At 40.0% G+C, this 17,895-nt stretch overlaps 1 protein-coding gene across 3 annotated transcripts in view; it reads left to right on the plus strand.

The window, feature by feature from the left end:
* The window catches only part of TRAPPC8 (trafficking protein particle complex subunit 8), a 117,045-nt gene that overhangs the window by 14,399 nt on the left and 84,751 nt on the right, over positions 1-17,895 (plus strand). For all 3 annotated transcript variants that reach the window (XM_055235241.2, XM_055235230.2, XM_055235251.2), the window contains exons 3-5: positions 10,805-10,894; positions 11,995-12,169; positions 14,571-14,724. In XM_055235241.2, coding sequence (XP_055091216.1) covers positions 10,805-10,894; positions 11,995-12,169; positions 14,571-14,724 — 419 coding nt within the window. The remainder of the gene's footprint in view (positions 1-10,804; positions 10,895-11,994; positions 12,170-14,570; positions 14,725-17,895) is intronic.

Raw genomic sequence — 17,895 nt, forward strand, 5'->3', positions numbered from 1 at the left:
ATGTTGCCTAGGCTGGTCTCAAACCCCTGGCCTCAGGCAGTTCTCCCACCTCTCAAAGTGCTGAGGTGACAGGAATGAGTTCAGATGCTGACCAAAAGTATCTTTTTCATACTGCAAATATTTTGCTAACCTCCAAAGCCCATATACCTGTTACTTTTAATTTATTAAGGCCAGGCAGGCCTAGTCACTCAGGCCTATAATCCCAGCACTTTGGGAAGCTGAGATGGGAGGATCACTTGAGGCCAGGAGTTCAAGACCAGCCTGGGTAACATATTGAGACCCCCATCTGAAGAAAATATTTAAAAAAAATTAGCTGGTGGCTGGGCATGGTGCCTCATGCCTGTAATCCCAGCACTTTGGGAGGCTGAGACGGGTGGATCACTCGAGGTCAGGAGTACGAGACCAGCCTGGCCAACACAGTGAAACCCTGTCTCTACTAAAAATACAAAAATTAGCCAGCAGCAGGCACCTGTAGTCCCAGCTACTCGGAAGGCTGTGGCAGGAGAATCGCTTGAACCTGGAAGGCAGAGGTTGCAGTCAGCCAAGATCATGCCACTGCACTCCAGCCTGGGCAACAGAGTGAGTCTCAAAAAAAAAATTAGTTGGGTGTGGTGGTGTATACCTGTAGTCCCAGCTACTCTGGAGGCTGAGATGAGAAGATTGCTTGAGCCTGCGAGGTCAAGGGTGCAAAAAGCTGTGATTGCGCAACTGCACTCCAACCTGGGTGACAGAGCAAGGCCCTGCCTCAAAAGAAAAATAAATTTATCAAAATGATGTGTACATAGACGTAATGAAAAAAAGACTTAAAGGAAAAAACAGCAGTGATCTGTACCTTGCCCCACCAATTTCTGTAGTCTTTTCCTCGGGTATTGATTATGTGCTTCTAAGTAATATGTTTATATGGCTGTCTATGGCGTAATAAGTTTTAAATTTAAATAAATTTTATTTATTGACTTCTCATTATCATTGATAAAGATTTGGCTTAATTACTCTCTATCCTTTTCACTCCATCTCATAGTTTTTGGTGAATATTCACTGCTTATAATATGACTAAATGTTGTTCACTTCTTCACTGCTTAGCCAATTATTGGGCTTTCTAATACAGTATTTTGTGTTTTCAGGAGTTAGTAATTGTCTTTTTAAAAACATCTTGTGGTGGCTCACTCCTGTAATACCAGCACTTTGGGAGGCTGAATCACCTGAGGTCAGGAGTTCGAGACCAGCCTGGCTAAAATGGTGAAACGCTGTTTCTACTAAAAATACAAAAAATCAGCTGGGCGTGGTGGCACGCTCCTGTAATCCCAGCTGCTTGAACCTGGGAGGCGGAAGTTGCAGTAAGCCGAGATCCCATCATTGCACTCCAACTTGGACAAGAGCAAAACTCTGTCTCAAAAACAAAACAAAACAAAACAAAACAAAACATCTTGCTCATTTCTTTGTGTCTGTTGCTAGTTTCTCAGACTTCTTCCATTGGATTTTCTACTCGAGAGATTAATTTGTCAAATAACCCATTTATCAGTAGCTCCTTCAAGAAATCTCTATTGTTACTGCATACATTCTCATTAAGGATGATATCATTCCTATGTGGTAAAAATTGGTCCTTGGGGGACAAAAAAATCTTAGCTATTACAATGGTCTCTGGCTCTCCCAAGGGTCTCTGTGCATAAATAGATACACAATACAATTGTGGTGTTATTTTAAAAAATACTTTAATCGGGGGAAAGGACTGTTAGAAAAAAGCTCTAAAACACAGAGAATATAATGAAATAAAAGCTGGGAAATGGTGTTCAATTTTGTGTTGGACTGGTTGCTGTCCAAGGCCCACTCCACACTTGTCATCCTGAGGATTTCCTTCCCTTCACTTCTCTGTAGTATTTCATTTATATATATTTTGTGTGTATTTCCCTAATATGGTGAAGGACATCTCTAGTAGCTTCCTGAGAAAGGGTGCATGGAAAATAAAATTTTTGACAAATGAATGTTGGAAAATGTTATTTTATATACTAGATCGATGGTTTGACTGTGTACATTGTTAGTTATAAATCATTTCCCTCAGAATTGATCCACTTTCTTTTAGTTTCAAGCATTGCTCTTAAAAAAGCTAGAAGCCATTATATGTATTACCCCCAGCCCTTCAGCTTTTAGAAGTTTTTGAAGGTCTTTATCCCTGCTATTTTGAAATTTCATGTTGGGGTTTATAACTCCTTTTTCACTTATTTTACTGAGCAGCTTCTTTTGACAGTCTGGTTATGCACTTTTTAGCCCTGAGAAACTGTCTTGTATTCTTTCTTTGTTAATTTCTCACCTATTGTTTTCTCTGTTCTTTCTGAAACTACTGTTAATTGGATGTAGAACTTCCTGAGTTGATCCTTTAATGTTCTTTTTTTCTAAAATTGTCTATCTCTGTCTTTTTGTTTTATTTTTCTGTGTATGAATATCCTTGACTTTATCTTCTGATCCTTCTGTTGAAGTTTTAATGTTTGGTGTCTTTTGGGGGATTTTTTGGAGCTATTTTCTTCTCTAGATTTTCCTTTATTGTGCCATGCTATTAAGGTTTTATGTTATAGTATCTTAACTCTGAAGATAGTAATAAATTGTTCTTGGCTGTTTGTTTTTTAAGTTTTCTTCTGTCCTGTGCCTTTTTTTCATTCGTATTATTATTATTATTATTATTTTTTTTTTTTTTTTGAGACGGAGTCTCGCTGTGTTACCCAGGCTGGAGTGCAGTGGCGCGATCTCGGCTCACTGCAAGCTCCGCCTCCCGGGTTCACGCCATTCTCCTGCCTCAGCCTCTCCGAGTAGCTGGGACTACAGGCGCCTGCCACCACGCTCGGCTAATTTTTTTTGTATTTTTAGTAGAGACGGGGTTTCACTGTGGTCTCGATCTGCTGACCTCATGATCCGCCTGCCTCGGCCTCCCAAAGTGCTGGGATTACAAGCATGAGCCACTGCACCTGGCTATTTTTATTTGTTTTGATTTTTTTTCATGTTGGACACTTACCTCAAATGTTTGGTTAGACCATGGATTATTTTCTATTTCAAATTGAGGCATTAAAACCCTGACTGAGTATAAGAAAGCTTATCAGTTAGTAGACTTCTTTATTGGGTGGTAAGGCTAAGAATAGGTTTAAGGGTTGCCCAATATTTATTACTTACAGTTTTTTTCTTTGAGGCCATTTAGTTTATCCAGAGAAGGATTCTGAAATCTGCTCTCTGGCTGTGTCCTGGGCCTTTTTTTTTTCTATTAATTTGGCAGATCATTTATAGGAACAACGTAGTTATGATTTGGTTGTGGGAAATTGTTTTATCTAATTATATTACTTGCATTCTCAGATCCCTGCCAACATCTCATATTGGAGGATTGATTGCTATTTGCATTTAAAAGCAGGTGGAGGCAATTACTGTAGCTTAACTCTTCAGGCAGATTTTTTTTTTTTGAGACGGAGTTTTGCTCTTGTTGCCCAGGCTGGAGTGCAGTGGTGTGATCTTGGCTTACCGCAACCTCCACGTTCCAGGTTCAAGCGATTCTCCTGCTTCAGGCAGATTAAAAAAGTTATTATTATTTGTATTTTTTTTTTTTTAGACGGAGTCTCGCTCTGTCGCCCAGGCTGGAGTACAGTGGCACGATCTTGGCTCACTGCAAGCTCCGCCTCCCGGGTTCACGCCATTCTCTTGCCTCAGCCTCCCGAGTAGCTGGGACTACAGGTGCCCACCACCACGCCCAGCTAATTTTTTTTTTTGTATTATTAGTAGAGATGGGGTTTCACCGTGTTAGCCAGGATGGTCTCGATCTCCTGACTTCGTGATCCGCCCACCTCGGCCTCCCAAAATGCTGGGATTACAGTCATGAGCCACCGTGCCCAGCCTATTATTTGTATTTTTAGTAGAGACAGAGTTTCACAATGTTGGCCAGGCTGGTCTTGAACTCCTGGACTCAAGTGATCCGCCTGCCTTGGCCTCCTAAAATGCTGGGATTACAGGTGTGAGCCACCACTCCCGGCCATTTTTTTTTTTTTTTTTCGGTGGAGAGGGACGAAGTCTTGCTCTTGCGTGCAGGCTGGAGTGTGCTGGCACGATCTTGGCTCACTGCAACCTCTGCCTCCTAGTTCAAGCGGTTCTCCCTACCTCAGCCTCCCAAGTAGCTGGGATTACAGGCGCTCACCACGACGCCCAGCTAATTTTTGTATTTTTTTTTTTTTTTTTTTTTGAGACGGATTCTTGCTCTTGTTGCCCAGGCTGGAGTGCAATGGCGTGACCTCGGCTCACTGCAACCTCCGCCTCCCAAGTTCAAGCAATTCTCCTGCCTCAGCCTCCCAAGGAGCTGGAATTACAGGCACCCACCACCACGCCCGGCTAATTTTTTGTATTTTTAGTAGAGATGAGGTTTCACCATGTTGGCCAGGCTGGTCTCGAACTCCTGACATCAGGTGATCCACCCACCTCAGCCTCCTAAAGTGCTGGGATTATAGGCATGAGCCACCACGCCTGGCTAATTTTTGTATTTTTTTAGTAGAGGCAGAGTTTTGCCACATTGGCCAGGCTTGTCTTGAACTCCTGACCTCAGGTGATCCACCCGCCTCGACCTCCCAAAGTGCTGGGGTTACAGGCATGAGCCACCCCACCCGGCCTTATTATTTTTAAAACTAGAGATGGGGTCTCACTAAGTTGCCCAGGCTGGTCTCGAACTCCTGGGCTCAAGTAGGATACACTACACACCAGAAGAAAACAGTTTTTTTTTTTAGCTTCTTTCCCTTTTACTGAAAGGCACCTCCTTTCAGCTTTATATTTATGTTGGCCATGAAGACTGAGAATGAGATATGATGAAGTACTACGTTAATTTTAGTAAAATTTCATTATAACAGAATAATACTCTTTGGAGATCATAGAAAAGTGATTTTATCCATTTTATTAAGGTATTAATTCTTATATATTCAGATGTATGCTTCTAATTTTCACCATTAATGTGAGTCAGCATACTTTTCATTCAGTCTGTTAAAGAAATAGATGTTAGATATTTACCTCATAAGCTTAACAGTGCCGTGTTTTCTTCAGATCGGTCACTTAAAGCTACTGTTCCTTGGTACAGTAATTGGAAAGACACATTGATGGAATTGAAAGTCTTTGTTATATACAGGGATTTCTTGTGGTGGTTTCAGTTTTCTAGATTTTTCTCACCTACTTCGTATCTATTGTCTTTTTTTCCCACTTAGGTACTCTTTTGTATTTGTCCCCATTGACATGTCTAATTTTTCTAAAATGAGGAAGGTCTAATGATGCTTTTTCAACTTTTGTTATCTATTTTATCATCCATTACCCTGTTTACTCTTACAGCATTATCTGTTAAATCCAAGCATAGTCTTTGAATGGTATATTTTGGGCTGCATCTTATTTTAAAAGGAAGGAAGACCATAATACCCTTCCTTACCAAAACAGTACATTCTGCATGTTTTTGTTTTGTTTTGTTTTGAGGCAGTGTCTCATTATGTCACCCATGCTGGAGTTCAGTGGCTCTATCTTGGCTTACTGCAACCTCTGCCTCCTGGGCTCAAGTGATCCTCCTACCTCAGCCTCCCGAGTAGTGAGGACTACAGGTGTGGGCTACCATGCCCGGTTAATTTTGCATTTTTTGTAGAGATGAGGTTTTCTCATGTTGCCCAGGCTGGTCTTGAACTCCTGAGCTCAAGTGATCTGCCTGCCTCGGCCTCCCAAAGTGTTGGGATTACAGGCATGAGCCACTGAACATGGCCAGAAAACTTTAGTAGGAAAACATGGTTGCTATTCCAATTCCAAACAAGAACACGTAGAGATGGAAAGGAGTGTGAGGAAAATAGTGATTTTTATTCCAAGATAAGTGCAAGAAAATTTTTTGTTTTTTGTTTGTTCGTTTTGAGACAGGGTCTTGCTCTGTCGTCGCCCAGGCTGGAGTGCAGTGGCACCATCTTGGCTCACTGCAGCTTTGACCTCCTGGGTTCAAGCGATCTTCCCACTTCAGCATCTCGAGTAGTCAGCACTACAGCCTCATGTCCCACTCCCGACTAATTTTTGTCTTTTTGTAGAGACGGGATTTGCTATGTTTCCCAGGCTGGTCTCCAACTCCTGGGCTCAAGTGATCCCTCCGCCTCAGCCTCCCAAAGTGCTGGGATTACAGGCATGAGCCACCACGCCCAGCCACAAGCTACCAGTTACTACTGTATTTAGAAAGTTATTTCAATTTAAGAGTATGTCTGTGTATGTCTGTATGTGTATGTATTTTGCTTTTTAATTTATTTTTAATTATGTATACATTCACATAGTTTCAAAGTCAAAACTATATAAAGCAAGATACAGAGAAGGCTTGTCCTCTATTCATGTCCCTTCTTTTTTTTCCCCTCAAACACATAGACCTTACTGTATTTAAAACACAATAAAAATCTAATTACAGTTACTCTTTTAGTACTTTTATGATGAACTTTAAGAAAAAACGACAGTTTTGGGTTACATTCTTCTTTTGTCTTAAAGAGGCAGAAGCACTCATGTAATATAGTTTTCAAAAGACCTTTTGTGTAATTAGGGGGAACAACTGATAAATTTGATTTTATTCAATTTTCAGGCAATAAGAAAGTGCCATAAACATTTTGAATTTCCCCTTCATTTCTTCCTCTAAATATATATGTAATTGGATAATCTCATCCTAAGAGTAGAACCCAGATACAAGAAAATCGAAGCGTAATAAATGAAATATTTAATCACATTCTGTTTTCCAGAAGGTGAGATGAGAAAGCTACATTATACATTGCAGAAGGCTCTGAGGCTGACAATGGCTTTTCTGACCAAATTAAATCTCAAAGATAACTTTTTTTTTTTTTTTTGAGACGGAGTCTCGCTCTGTCATCCAGACTGGAGTAGTGCAATGGCGTGATCTCGGCTCACTGCAACCTCCACCTCCCGAGTTCAAGTGATTCTCTTGCCTCAGCCTCCTGAGTAGCTGGGATTACAGGCATGCGTCACCCTGCCCACCCAGATGATTTTGTATTTTTAGTAGAGACAGGGTTTCTCCATGTTGGTCAGGCTGGTCTGGAACTCCCCACCTCAGGTAATCTGCCTGCCTCGGCCTCCCAAAGTGTTGGGATTACAGGCGTGAGCCACCATGCCTGGCCTAAAGATCTCTTTATTCACAGGACTTGGTGGATCCCTCTCCTTTCTTACCTCCCTTCTTTCTCTTCTGTCTTCTATAGATAATTAAACGTAGTAGATTTATTCTGTTACTTCTCTTTGAAACTATAAGCAAATATAGGTATGGCTCTTCATATTTTCCTTCTCTTTCACAAAAATGCATACTTTTTCTGCTGTCGCTTTTTTCACTTAATATATCTGGAAGAGCACTTCATTGTAATATGTAGAGATTTTTCCCCTTTCTTTTACAGCTGATAATGTATCTTTTTAATGGACGGGCCATAATTTATTTAACTACACCTCAAGAGAATGCTGGGACTAAAGACTTGCACCACCATGCCTAGCTTTTTTTTTTTTTTTTTTTTTTTTGAGACGGAGTTTCGCTCTAACATGTTGCCCAGGCTGGAGTGCAGTAGCGTGATCTCGGCTCACTGCAACCTCCGTCTCCTGGGTTCAAGCGATTCTCCTGCCTCAGTCTTCCTAGTAGCTGGGATTACAGGTTGATGCCATGATGCCCAGCTAATTTTTGCATTTTTAGTAGAGACAGGGTTCTACCATGTTGGTCAAGGCTGGTTTTGAACTCCTGACGTCAGGTGATCCGCCTGCCTCGGCCTCCCGAAGTGTTGGGATTGCAGGTGTGAGCCACAGCGCCCTGCCAATTTTTTGTATTTTTTTTTAGTAGAGATGGGGTTTCACCATGTTGCCTAGCTAGTCTAAAATTCCTGAGCTCAATCGATCTGCCTGCCTCAGCCTCCCAAAGTGCTAGGATTACACGCATGAGCCACTGCCTCAGTCCTAGTTCCTCTTTTATAAGAATGAACATGAAGCAGCTGGGATTACATGAACATGAAATTGTTACAGTAGTAACTCTCCTAATTAGACTGTGGAATATATGGGTTGTTCTCATGAGACATTTGTTGTCCATCATGAACTGTTGCTCATCAGTTTTCTCCTGATGAGCACGTGTGTTTTCTAGTCTTTCAGTGTCATTACAGATAGTGTTGCTAAGAAGAGCTATTTTGGAAGATCTGCTTTGTTCAGAACTTTCCACCTCCACCATGAAACAAACCCAATTTCATATGACTATAATTTATCTGTCATTTGTTTAATTCAAGAAACATTGAAGCAACAAAGTAAATAGAAAAAATAATTTTAAAAGGTGGACATAGTAATTTCCTTGTATATGTGGAGATCCCTTTCTATTTAACCAAAATTTTCATTACGTATTTCTTATTTTCTTATCATTGGTACTAAATATACATTAAATTTCCAGGTAGACTTATTTTGACTGAGTTGGGGAGAAGGGTATGTGTTCATGGTGGGCGACAAGATTAGTTTCCTATTGTAACAGATACTAGCGTGTTTCATTTATTCTCCAATTTTTGCCTTTTTTTATGTAGATTGTAATGTTTTCTGGGAATGTTTTCCTCTTTTATTTTGATTTTATTTTATATTTTTTGAGACAGGGTCTCACTCCTGTCGTCCAGGCTGGAGTGCAGTGGCACGTTCTCATCTAACTGCAGCCTTGACTTCCTGGGCTCAGGTGATCCTCCCACCTCAGCATCTCAAGTAGCTGGGACTACAGGCATGCATCACAATACCTGGCTAATTTTTTGTATTTTTTTTTTAGTAGAGATGGGGTTTCACCATGTATCCCAGGCTGGTCTCAAACTCCTGGGCTCAAGCAATCCACTTACCTCAGCCTCCCAAAGTGTTAGGATTATTATTGTTATTATTTTATTATTTATGTATTTATGTATTTATTTATTTATTTATTTATTTTGAGACTGAGTCTCACTCTGTCGCCCAGGCTGGAGTACAGTGGTGCCATCTCAGCTCACAGCAACCTCCACCTCCTGGGTTCAAGCGATTCTTCTGCCTCAGCCCCCCAAGTAGCTGGGATTACACGAGGGCCCCACCATGCCTGGCTAATTTTTGTATTTTTAGTAGAGATGGGGTTTCACCATGTTGGCCAGGCTGGTCTCGAACTCCTGACCTTAAGTGATCCACCTGCCTTGACCTCCCAAAGTGCTGGGACTACAGGCGTGAGCCACTACACTCATCCTCCAAAGTGTTAGGATTATAGGTGTGAAACACCATGCCTTGCCCATTTCCTCTTTTATAACAATGAACATGAAATCGTGATAGTAGTTGCTCTCCTAATCAGACTATATGTAATATATGGGTCATTCTCATGAGGCATTTGCTGTAGTTAAAATATCTGTATATTTGGCACCAGGTTAGAATGCTATTTGGTTAAGATGAATGGCTTTTTCTTCAGCCCTTCCAGTTGTTTAATATAGTATTATAATATAAGCAGAAAGAATATATTTGCTGTTTTCAGTGGTTAAGATGAAAGCAAAAGGAATATAAGATTTGATAATCAGCATAAATCAGCATAGGAATGGAGTCCTTTTAGTCAAACTGTGATATAGATAATCTGCTTAAAACCTAGTGAAACCACTAAGTTTTACGTAAGTTCAAATAAAAAGAATAGTTGTGATACAAAATACTTGACGTGAAACAAGAGAGAGTTGACTTTTTAAGAATCACATTATATACATTTATACAAACAATGAAAATACACTTCTTTGTATTTGATTATAAGGTAAGTGTACGTCGAAATTTCATTTAAGAGGCTTTGTTACTGTCATATTCAAGTAATCAAATTACAAAGTAAGATTTATCAACCATACCACCATTTACATTTTGAACTAGATAGTTCTTTATTGTGGGGGCTCTCTTGTCTTGTCTTGTGAGATGTTTTGCATTATTCCTGACCTCTTTGATGCCAGTAGCATAAGCCACCTACCCCAGAACCGATAACGAAAAATATCTTGAGGCGTTGCCAGATGTTTCCTAGGGGTCAAAATCATGCTCAGTTGAGAACCTCTATGCTAAGTGTTATTTCTGAAAAAGATCTACTTATGGCAGTGTGACTAGTGGCAGGGTCACAGAACTTGAGTTCTAAAGAAATAATCTTTTTACTCATGTAGGTAATATTTAGAGCATTAATAGGTAAGTAGGTTGTGGGAAGACTAGGTTTGGGAATAATTCAATTTTATTTTTGCAAATACATATACTCGTGACTATATGAATATATTCTTGTGTGAATATATTCTTGTGAATGGCTTAAAAGGTGTGTGTACATATACACTCAGTTTTTTATGATTATCATTATTATTATTATTATTTTGAGACGGAGTCTCATTCTGTCACCCAGGCTGGAGTGCAGTGGTGTAATTTCGGCTCACTGCAACCCCCACCTCCCGGGTTCAAGCAATTCTACTGCCTCAGCCTCCTGAGTAGGTGGGATTATAGTCACGTGCCACCATGCCCAGCTAATTTTTGTATTTTTAGTAGAGACACGAGGTTTCGCCACGTTGACCAGGCTGGTCTCGAACTCCTGACCTCACGTGATCCACCCACCTTGGCCTCCCAAAGTGCTGGGATTACAGGCATGAGCCACCGTGCCAGGCCCTATACACAGTTTATATATATACACACGTACATCTGAAAGCACAGGTGAAAAATGCTTGTTTACTGTTAGAAATTTTTTTTGTACCTTTTAGGAATATGGACTTGAAATTTTGTCTGTTGTGAACTGATTCTGTTGAAGAATTTTAACTGTTTTGTATATTGTTAATTTTAGCCACTACTCCATGGTTTGAGTCTTACAGAGAAACCTTTCTTCAGTCGATGCCAGCATCGGATCATGAATTTCTGAACCACTATTTAGCATGTATCCTTTGTTATGTTCTCCTAAAATCAAATATTATGGAAATTATTAATCTCAGAAATAGCTAATGAAGGCAAAATTGTTGAAGATACAGAGAATAGAGAAATTTTTTATTGATTGACAATACATGGAGTCTTGTTATTTTGTTAAATGGCCTCCTAGATACAGGACTGCTATAACAATTTTTTAATCAATTTAGTTTTTGATTATAAAATAAGACTACAGAGGGCTTGCTTATTTTTCTTTAGCCCCCTAGCTTGTATATTTCATGCTTAATAAGTTTTTTAGCCATTTTAGAAAGAAAATGTAAACAATGTTAACTGCTTTTGCTGATTGCCTCAGAATTGACTGCTTATTCTAAGACTCATGAAAAATAATTTTGGATATTTTTAGTAATTTTTTAATGGGTATTCTTTTTTGATGATTATGGCTTAGTTTTCTTAATGCGGTTGCTGACGAAAGTTAAGAGGTAGGATGAAATTTGTAACTGCAGTGAGATAGAATGGAGAGAAGCAAGACGCAGCGGAATTCATTCTGTTGAAGTTGTACAGTTGTCCATTTTTATTTTTATGAGTTTCCTGGTTATATATATTAATGGCCTAAAAAACTGTCAACAAAAAAATCTGGTAAAATTATCTGGAGTACTGAATTATTTGGAGTGTTGGAGAAATTATTTTGTGCTTGCAATTAAAACCTATGAAATTGGATTTTTTTTTTGCTGTGAAAATACCTCTGGGCGTGGTGGCTCATGCCTATAATCCTAGCACTTTGGGAGACCTCCTACCTGAGGTCAGGAGTTCAAGACCAGCCTGGCCAACATGGTGAAACCCCGTCTTTACTAAAAATATAAAAAATTAGCTGGGTGCAGTGGCTCGGGCCTATAATCCCAGCTACTCTGGAGGCTGAGGCAGGAGAATCGCTTGAACCTGGGAAGCGGAGGTTGCGGTGAGTCGAGATCACGCCACTGCACTCCAGCCTGGGTTACAGAGCTAGACTTTGTCTCAAAAAAAAAAAAAAACAAACAAAAAAAACTCCTATTTATCTCAATAGGACAGTATCATTGAGTAATAAGCGATAATTACCTTAATAATATGGTTTACAAGGTATGTTGGTAGCGTCATCTAGTGAAGCTGAACCTGTGGAACAGTTTTCAAAGTTGTCACAAGAACAGCATCGAATTCAGCACAACAGTGATTATTCCTACCCCAAGTGGTTTATACCAAATACACTTAAATACTATGTACTTTTACATGATGTAAGTGCAGGAGATGAACAGAGGTAAGTTTTTATTTTAATTTTAAATTTTTTCCAGTTAAATGATTTAACATTAATTTGGAGCTAGCTTGTTTACGTTTTGGATTTATTTTTGATACAAGAATGTAAAAGTTTAATGTGAATTTTATTAATAAAGCATTTAACTTTATGTTTTATCCTGGCGTTATATTCAACAGTCAAGTTATTTTATGTTAGATTTCTTTTTTTTTTTTTTTTTTTTGAGACGAGGTCTTGCCATGTCACCCAGGCTGGAGTGCAGTGGCATAATCTCGGCTCACTGCAACCTCCGCCTCCTGGGTTCAAGCGATTCTCCTGCCTCAGCCTCCTGAGTAGCTGGAATTACAGGTGCCCGCCACCACGCCCAGCTAATTTTTGTATTTTTAGTAGAGATGGGGTTTCACCATATTGTCCAGGCTGGTCTTGAACTCTTGACCTCAGGTAATCCGCCTGCCTCGGCCTCCCAAAGTGCTGGGATTACAGGCAGGAGCCACCGCGCCTGGCCACCCCCCCCTTTTTTTGACGGGGTTTCACTCTGTCACCGGGGCTGGAGTGCAGTGGCACGATCTTGGCTCACTGCAGCCTCTGTGCTTCCTGAGTTCCAGTGATTTTCCTGCCTCAGCCTCCCGGGTAGCTGGGATTACAGGCACATGACACCATGCCCGGCTAATTTTTGTGTTTTTAGTAGGGATAGGGTTTCACCACGTAGGCCAGGCTGCTCTGGAACTCCTGACCTCAGGTGATCTGCCTGCCTTGGCCTCCCAAAGTGGTAGGATTACAGACGTGAGCCACCGCACCTGGCCTTATGTTAGATTTCATATGCTTACCCAAACTTTCTTTTTAATGTATAATTCTTACACAGTCTGTACAGGAACACTTGTCATTTCACAACTGTAGATCTTAGCTGTTATTTCTGGTTTTATATAAAATTATTTCTCTTTCTTTGTTCTTTTCTGCTTCCCAGTTTTCCTCTCACTTTTCACAGCCTGACTTGCTTACAGGCACTTTTTCACTGTCTACTCTTGTGACTTCTATTTATGGCCTTGATATTTTTCATAGCCTTAGAAATACTCAAACATTTTTTAATGTCCCCTTTAATATTCATTATTTGTTGTTTGCAGTAGTCCTTTTGTATTTGGGATATGTGAATAGATTGTCTTTAAAAATAAATTCTTGAAAAATAAGATAAACGGTAATTTTACTTGTATGGCTTTGGAGCTTATTTTGGCTTTTGGTTCAAGGTGTGGAGCAGATTAATGTTTTGTCTGAAACTATTCTGATGCCTTAGTGCCACTGAGGAAATGTAGTTTAATAATCGTTACCCGCCCTTGTTCTGAGCATGGACCACCATCTTTTTATTAAATTTTCCTCTGTAGATCCAATTAATTACTCTGAAGATTACTAATCTTTAGGATATTTTGAAATGTCTGTAGCCCGTTGGATAAAGTGTACTACTATATTAATAGAAAAAATTTGAAATGACTATTAGAATTAGTTTCTGTCAGTTGAATTTGGAGTGTATCTTCCGTATTGAATGGTTGTGACTAGTATATTTAACGTAGTAATTCAAGTATCAGGTGAATGGTTCTTAGGTTTAGCAGTATCATTAGTAACGTGAGCAGGAGTTTGCTTTATCGGCCGTGAATGTGTGTACACACACACATGCATCTGCATTTATACAAATTTTCTATCACTATTTTACTTATCCAGCCATAATTTTTTAGTGCGTAATATTATTTTGTTGTTTGTTAGGCTTGTTGCTTATATAGTATTAGTATTTGCATTTGAATGTGCTTAGTTTTCCAGGTTTTTTTTTTTCTTGTTTTTCCTCCTTTTTTTTTTGAGATGGGGGTCTCACTCTGTTGCCTAGGCTAGAGTGCAGTGCCTGGGCTCAAGCAGTCTTCCCACCTCAGCCTCCTGGGCAGCTAGGACCACAGGTGTGTGCCACCATTTCTGGTTAATTTTAATTTTGGTAGAGATGGGGTTTCCCTGTGTTGCCTAGAATGGTCTCTAACTCCTGACTTGAAGTGTTCTTTCCACCTTGGCCTTCCAAAGTGCTGGGATTGTGGCCACCACGCCAGGTCAAAACACTTGTTTTGTTTACTGTAGTTCTTCCCCAATCTAGTTTGACCACCAGAGCTCTCTCTTTGAATAACATGGAGGAGTATCTTGCAGAATTTTATTCCACGGAATACACTTTGGTAACTGCTTCAGGTGGTATCTAAGCTAGCTAAATTTCAATTGCCATCATGATTTTTGTTTTAGCTTTTAGGTTATTCTGTCCTAATTTTCTATTCTGCATTTTTGGGGGATTATTTTAATGTTATTTTTGTACTACTTTAGTATCTATTATTGCCTAAGGCCTGCTCCTCTTTTACTTCAGATTTTTTTCCATTTTCTATTTTAGAGCTGAATCAATTTATGAAGAAATGAAACAGAAATATGGAACTCAGGGTTGCTATTTACTTAAAATTAATTCTCGAACATCTAATCGAGCATCAGATGAACAGATACCAGATCCTTGGAGTCAGTATCTCCAGAAAAATAGTATTCAAAACCAGGTATATGTAAAAAATAAATGAAGCAAACCACAGAAACTATACTTCAGTTTTTACGTTTTGGTTTAACTAGTATAGTTATTCATATTAATTGTGTGGAATCTGGTCAGTTTTGATCTGTCAGAGGTGAGCTCTTAGGTCAGTGGTTTAAAAGCTGTTTTTAACTAACTACAGTAATCCCTTTTTAACTAACTACAGTAATCCCTTATGTGCACTCTTTTCAGGTGTGTACTATCAGACTGACAGTGTGAATTGATCTTTTTTTTTTTTTTTTTTGAGACAGAGTCTTGCTCTGTCGCCCAGGCTGGAGTGCAGTGCTATGATCTCAGCTCACTGCAACCTCCGCCTCTCAGATTTAAGTGATTCTCCTGCCTCAGCCTCCCAAGTACATGGGATTACAGGCACATGCCACCATGCCAGGCAAATTTTTGTATTTTTAGTAGAGGTGAGGTTTTACCATATTGGTCAGGCTAGTCTCGAACTCCTGACCTCAAGTGATCTGCCCACCTTAACTTCCCAAAGTGTTAGGGTTACAGGTGTGAGCCACCACGCCTGGCCTGATCTCTTTCTTAAAAGATTAAAAGTGAATTACACGTTAAGAATTGAATTAGATAGGCTAGATGTGCAGAATAGAATTTCTGACTTGTCCGTTTAATTCATTATGAATGCCTACAGTCAGTTCTTTATTATCTACATGCTCTGGGGTTGCTCCCTACATTTTTCTTTTTCTTTTTTTTGAAACAGAGTCTCGCTCTGTCGCCAAGGCTGGAGTGCGGTGGCACAATCTCAGCTCACTGCAACCTCCACCTCCTGGGTTCAAGCGGTTCTCCTGTCTCAGCCTCCTGAGTAACTGGGATTACAGGCGTTCACCACCCACCACCACGCCCGGCTAATTTTTTTTTTTTTTGGAGACAGAGTCTCGCTCTGTCTGTTGCCCAGGCTGGGGTGCAATGGTGTGATCTTGGCTCACTTCAACCCTGCACTTCCCAGGTTCAAGCAGTTCTCCTCTCTCAGCCTTGCAAGTAGGTGGGACTACAGGCGCACACCACCATGCCCAGCTAATTTTTGTATTTTTAGCAGAGAGAGGGTTTCACCACATTGGTCAGGCTGGTCTCAAACTCTTGACCTGAGGTGATCTGCCCGCCTCAGCCTCCAATAGTGCTAGGATTATAGGCATGAGCCATCATGCCCAGCCTCTTTCGTACCTTTTCAACATGCTTTTATAGCCACCCTCAGGAACTCATAGTCTTTAGGTGGGTGGGCATTTCCCTCCAACTTTCCGTTGATTTCCCTTCTTTATGTACTCTCAGAAATTACTGTTTCTTAATTACTCCTTTCTTAACCTCGAGTTCTAGAATAAGATTGATTGTCCTGGTGGCTTAAGTTGATGGGCGTTTGATGTTTTATCAGACTTCTAAGGTACAATAGTATGCCCCTTGGTAGTAGTCACATGCCAAGTTCCTATGTTTACTTCAGATAATCAAGAGTCACTGTTTTTTGTTTAGAAGAATTTTTTTTTTTTTTTTGAGGCAGGGTCTCGCTCTGTCACCCAGGCCTTGGTCTCCCAAAGTGCTGGGATTACAGGTGTGAGCCACTGTGCCAGCCTAGAAGAAATTCTTTTTTTTTTTGAGACGGAGTCTTACTTTGTGGCCCAGGCCGGAGTGCAGTGGCATGATCTCGGCTCACTGCAACCTCTGCCTCCCGGATTCAAATGATTCTCATGCCTCAGCTTCCCAAGTAGCTGGGATTACAGGCGCCCGCCACCATGCCTGGCTAATTTTTGTATTTTTATTAGAGATAGGGTTTCACCATGTTGTCCAGACTGGTCTCGAACTCCTGATCTCAAGTTATCCCCCTGCCTCGGCCTCCCAAAGTGCTGGGGCTACAGGCATGAGCCATCACACCCGGCCAGAAATTCTTTTTTTTTTTTTTTTTTTTTTGAGACGGAGTCTCACTCTGTCGCCCAGGCTGGAGTGCAGTGGCGAGATCTCGGCTCACTGCAACCTCCACCTCCTGGGTTCAAGCGATTCATTTTTAGTCGAGACGGAGTTTCACCCTGTTGGCTAGGCTGGTCTTGAACTCCTGACCTCAAGTGATCCACACGCCTCAGCCTCCCAAAGTGTTGATATTACAGGTGTGAGCCACAGCGCCTGGCCTAGAAATTCTTAAGTAAATGGAAAATATATTTATATTGTTCATTTAAACTATATTATGTGCTCCTTGTGTGACATTTAAAAAATCAATTATAAAGCTTATGTAATTTTCGATCTTCTAATTAAGTATTGTTTAATATGTTGATTTGCTTTATTTTTCTGTCCTATAAATGGAATCTTTAGATGTAGTGCTATCATGGTATTTTACTGACTTTAGTATTGAGGTGATTACTGACATTCTTTAAGATAATGCTGGGGAAAAGCAAAGAAGTACCAGTTGGATGTGAAGGAACTTTATTTTAAAAAATGGTCTTTTAGGAGCCATTCTAAGAATAAGAACAGTACTGAAAAAAATTCACTTTAGAGTTCAGTCACCTAAGGTTGTGAAGGGGAACATAAAGAAGATTGTCCAGTATGAGAACTTTTAACAGAAGGCAGAAATATCAGAAATCTATGCCTTAACATCCTAGAAGCTCAAAGTTGGAGAATAGTTTAGAGGTTTTACATCCAATGCTTGATCTAATGCTTTAATTTCTTTTAAACTTACGAATGACTGCATCTATTGACAGTACTCACTGTATTCTTATTAAGTGACCTATTGCATGTCTGATCACCCAAAAATTCTCTCATTTTGCTTGAGGATCAACCAAAAATTCTTGACCTTTGCTTGTATGCTTGATCCTTTGGGAGTGACTATGTCAGTTTTCCATTAAGACAACTTTCAAAATATAGAAGGATAATTCTCATGTCCTCTTTTATATTTTTCCAGTCTAAATATGCCTAGTTTCTACAACTCTTTCTCAAGGAGTGGCTTCAGACTTTCTTTTCCTGGTCACTTTCTTCTTAAGTTCTAGTTTTTATAAATTCCCTCAAAGCGTGACACTCAATACGTCATATTTACTGGTATTGTAGAGTAGTCTGGGTATTTTTAGTTTAAGTGTTTTTTTGTTAACTGAGAAACCAGTTCCTTTGCACAAATAAACGTTGCGTTAGATATTTTTCTAAAACACTTCAGTATATT

This window comes from Symphalangus syndactylus, chromosome 1, assembly GCF_028878055.3.
Source record: "Symphalangus syndactylus isolate Jambi chromosome 1, NHGRI_mSymSyn1-v2.1_pri, whole genome shotgun sequence".
NCBI classification, from domain to species: Eukaryota; Metazoa; Chordata; class Mammalia; order Primates; family Hylobatidae; genus Symphalangus; species Symphalangus syndactylus.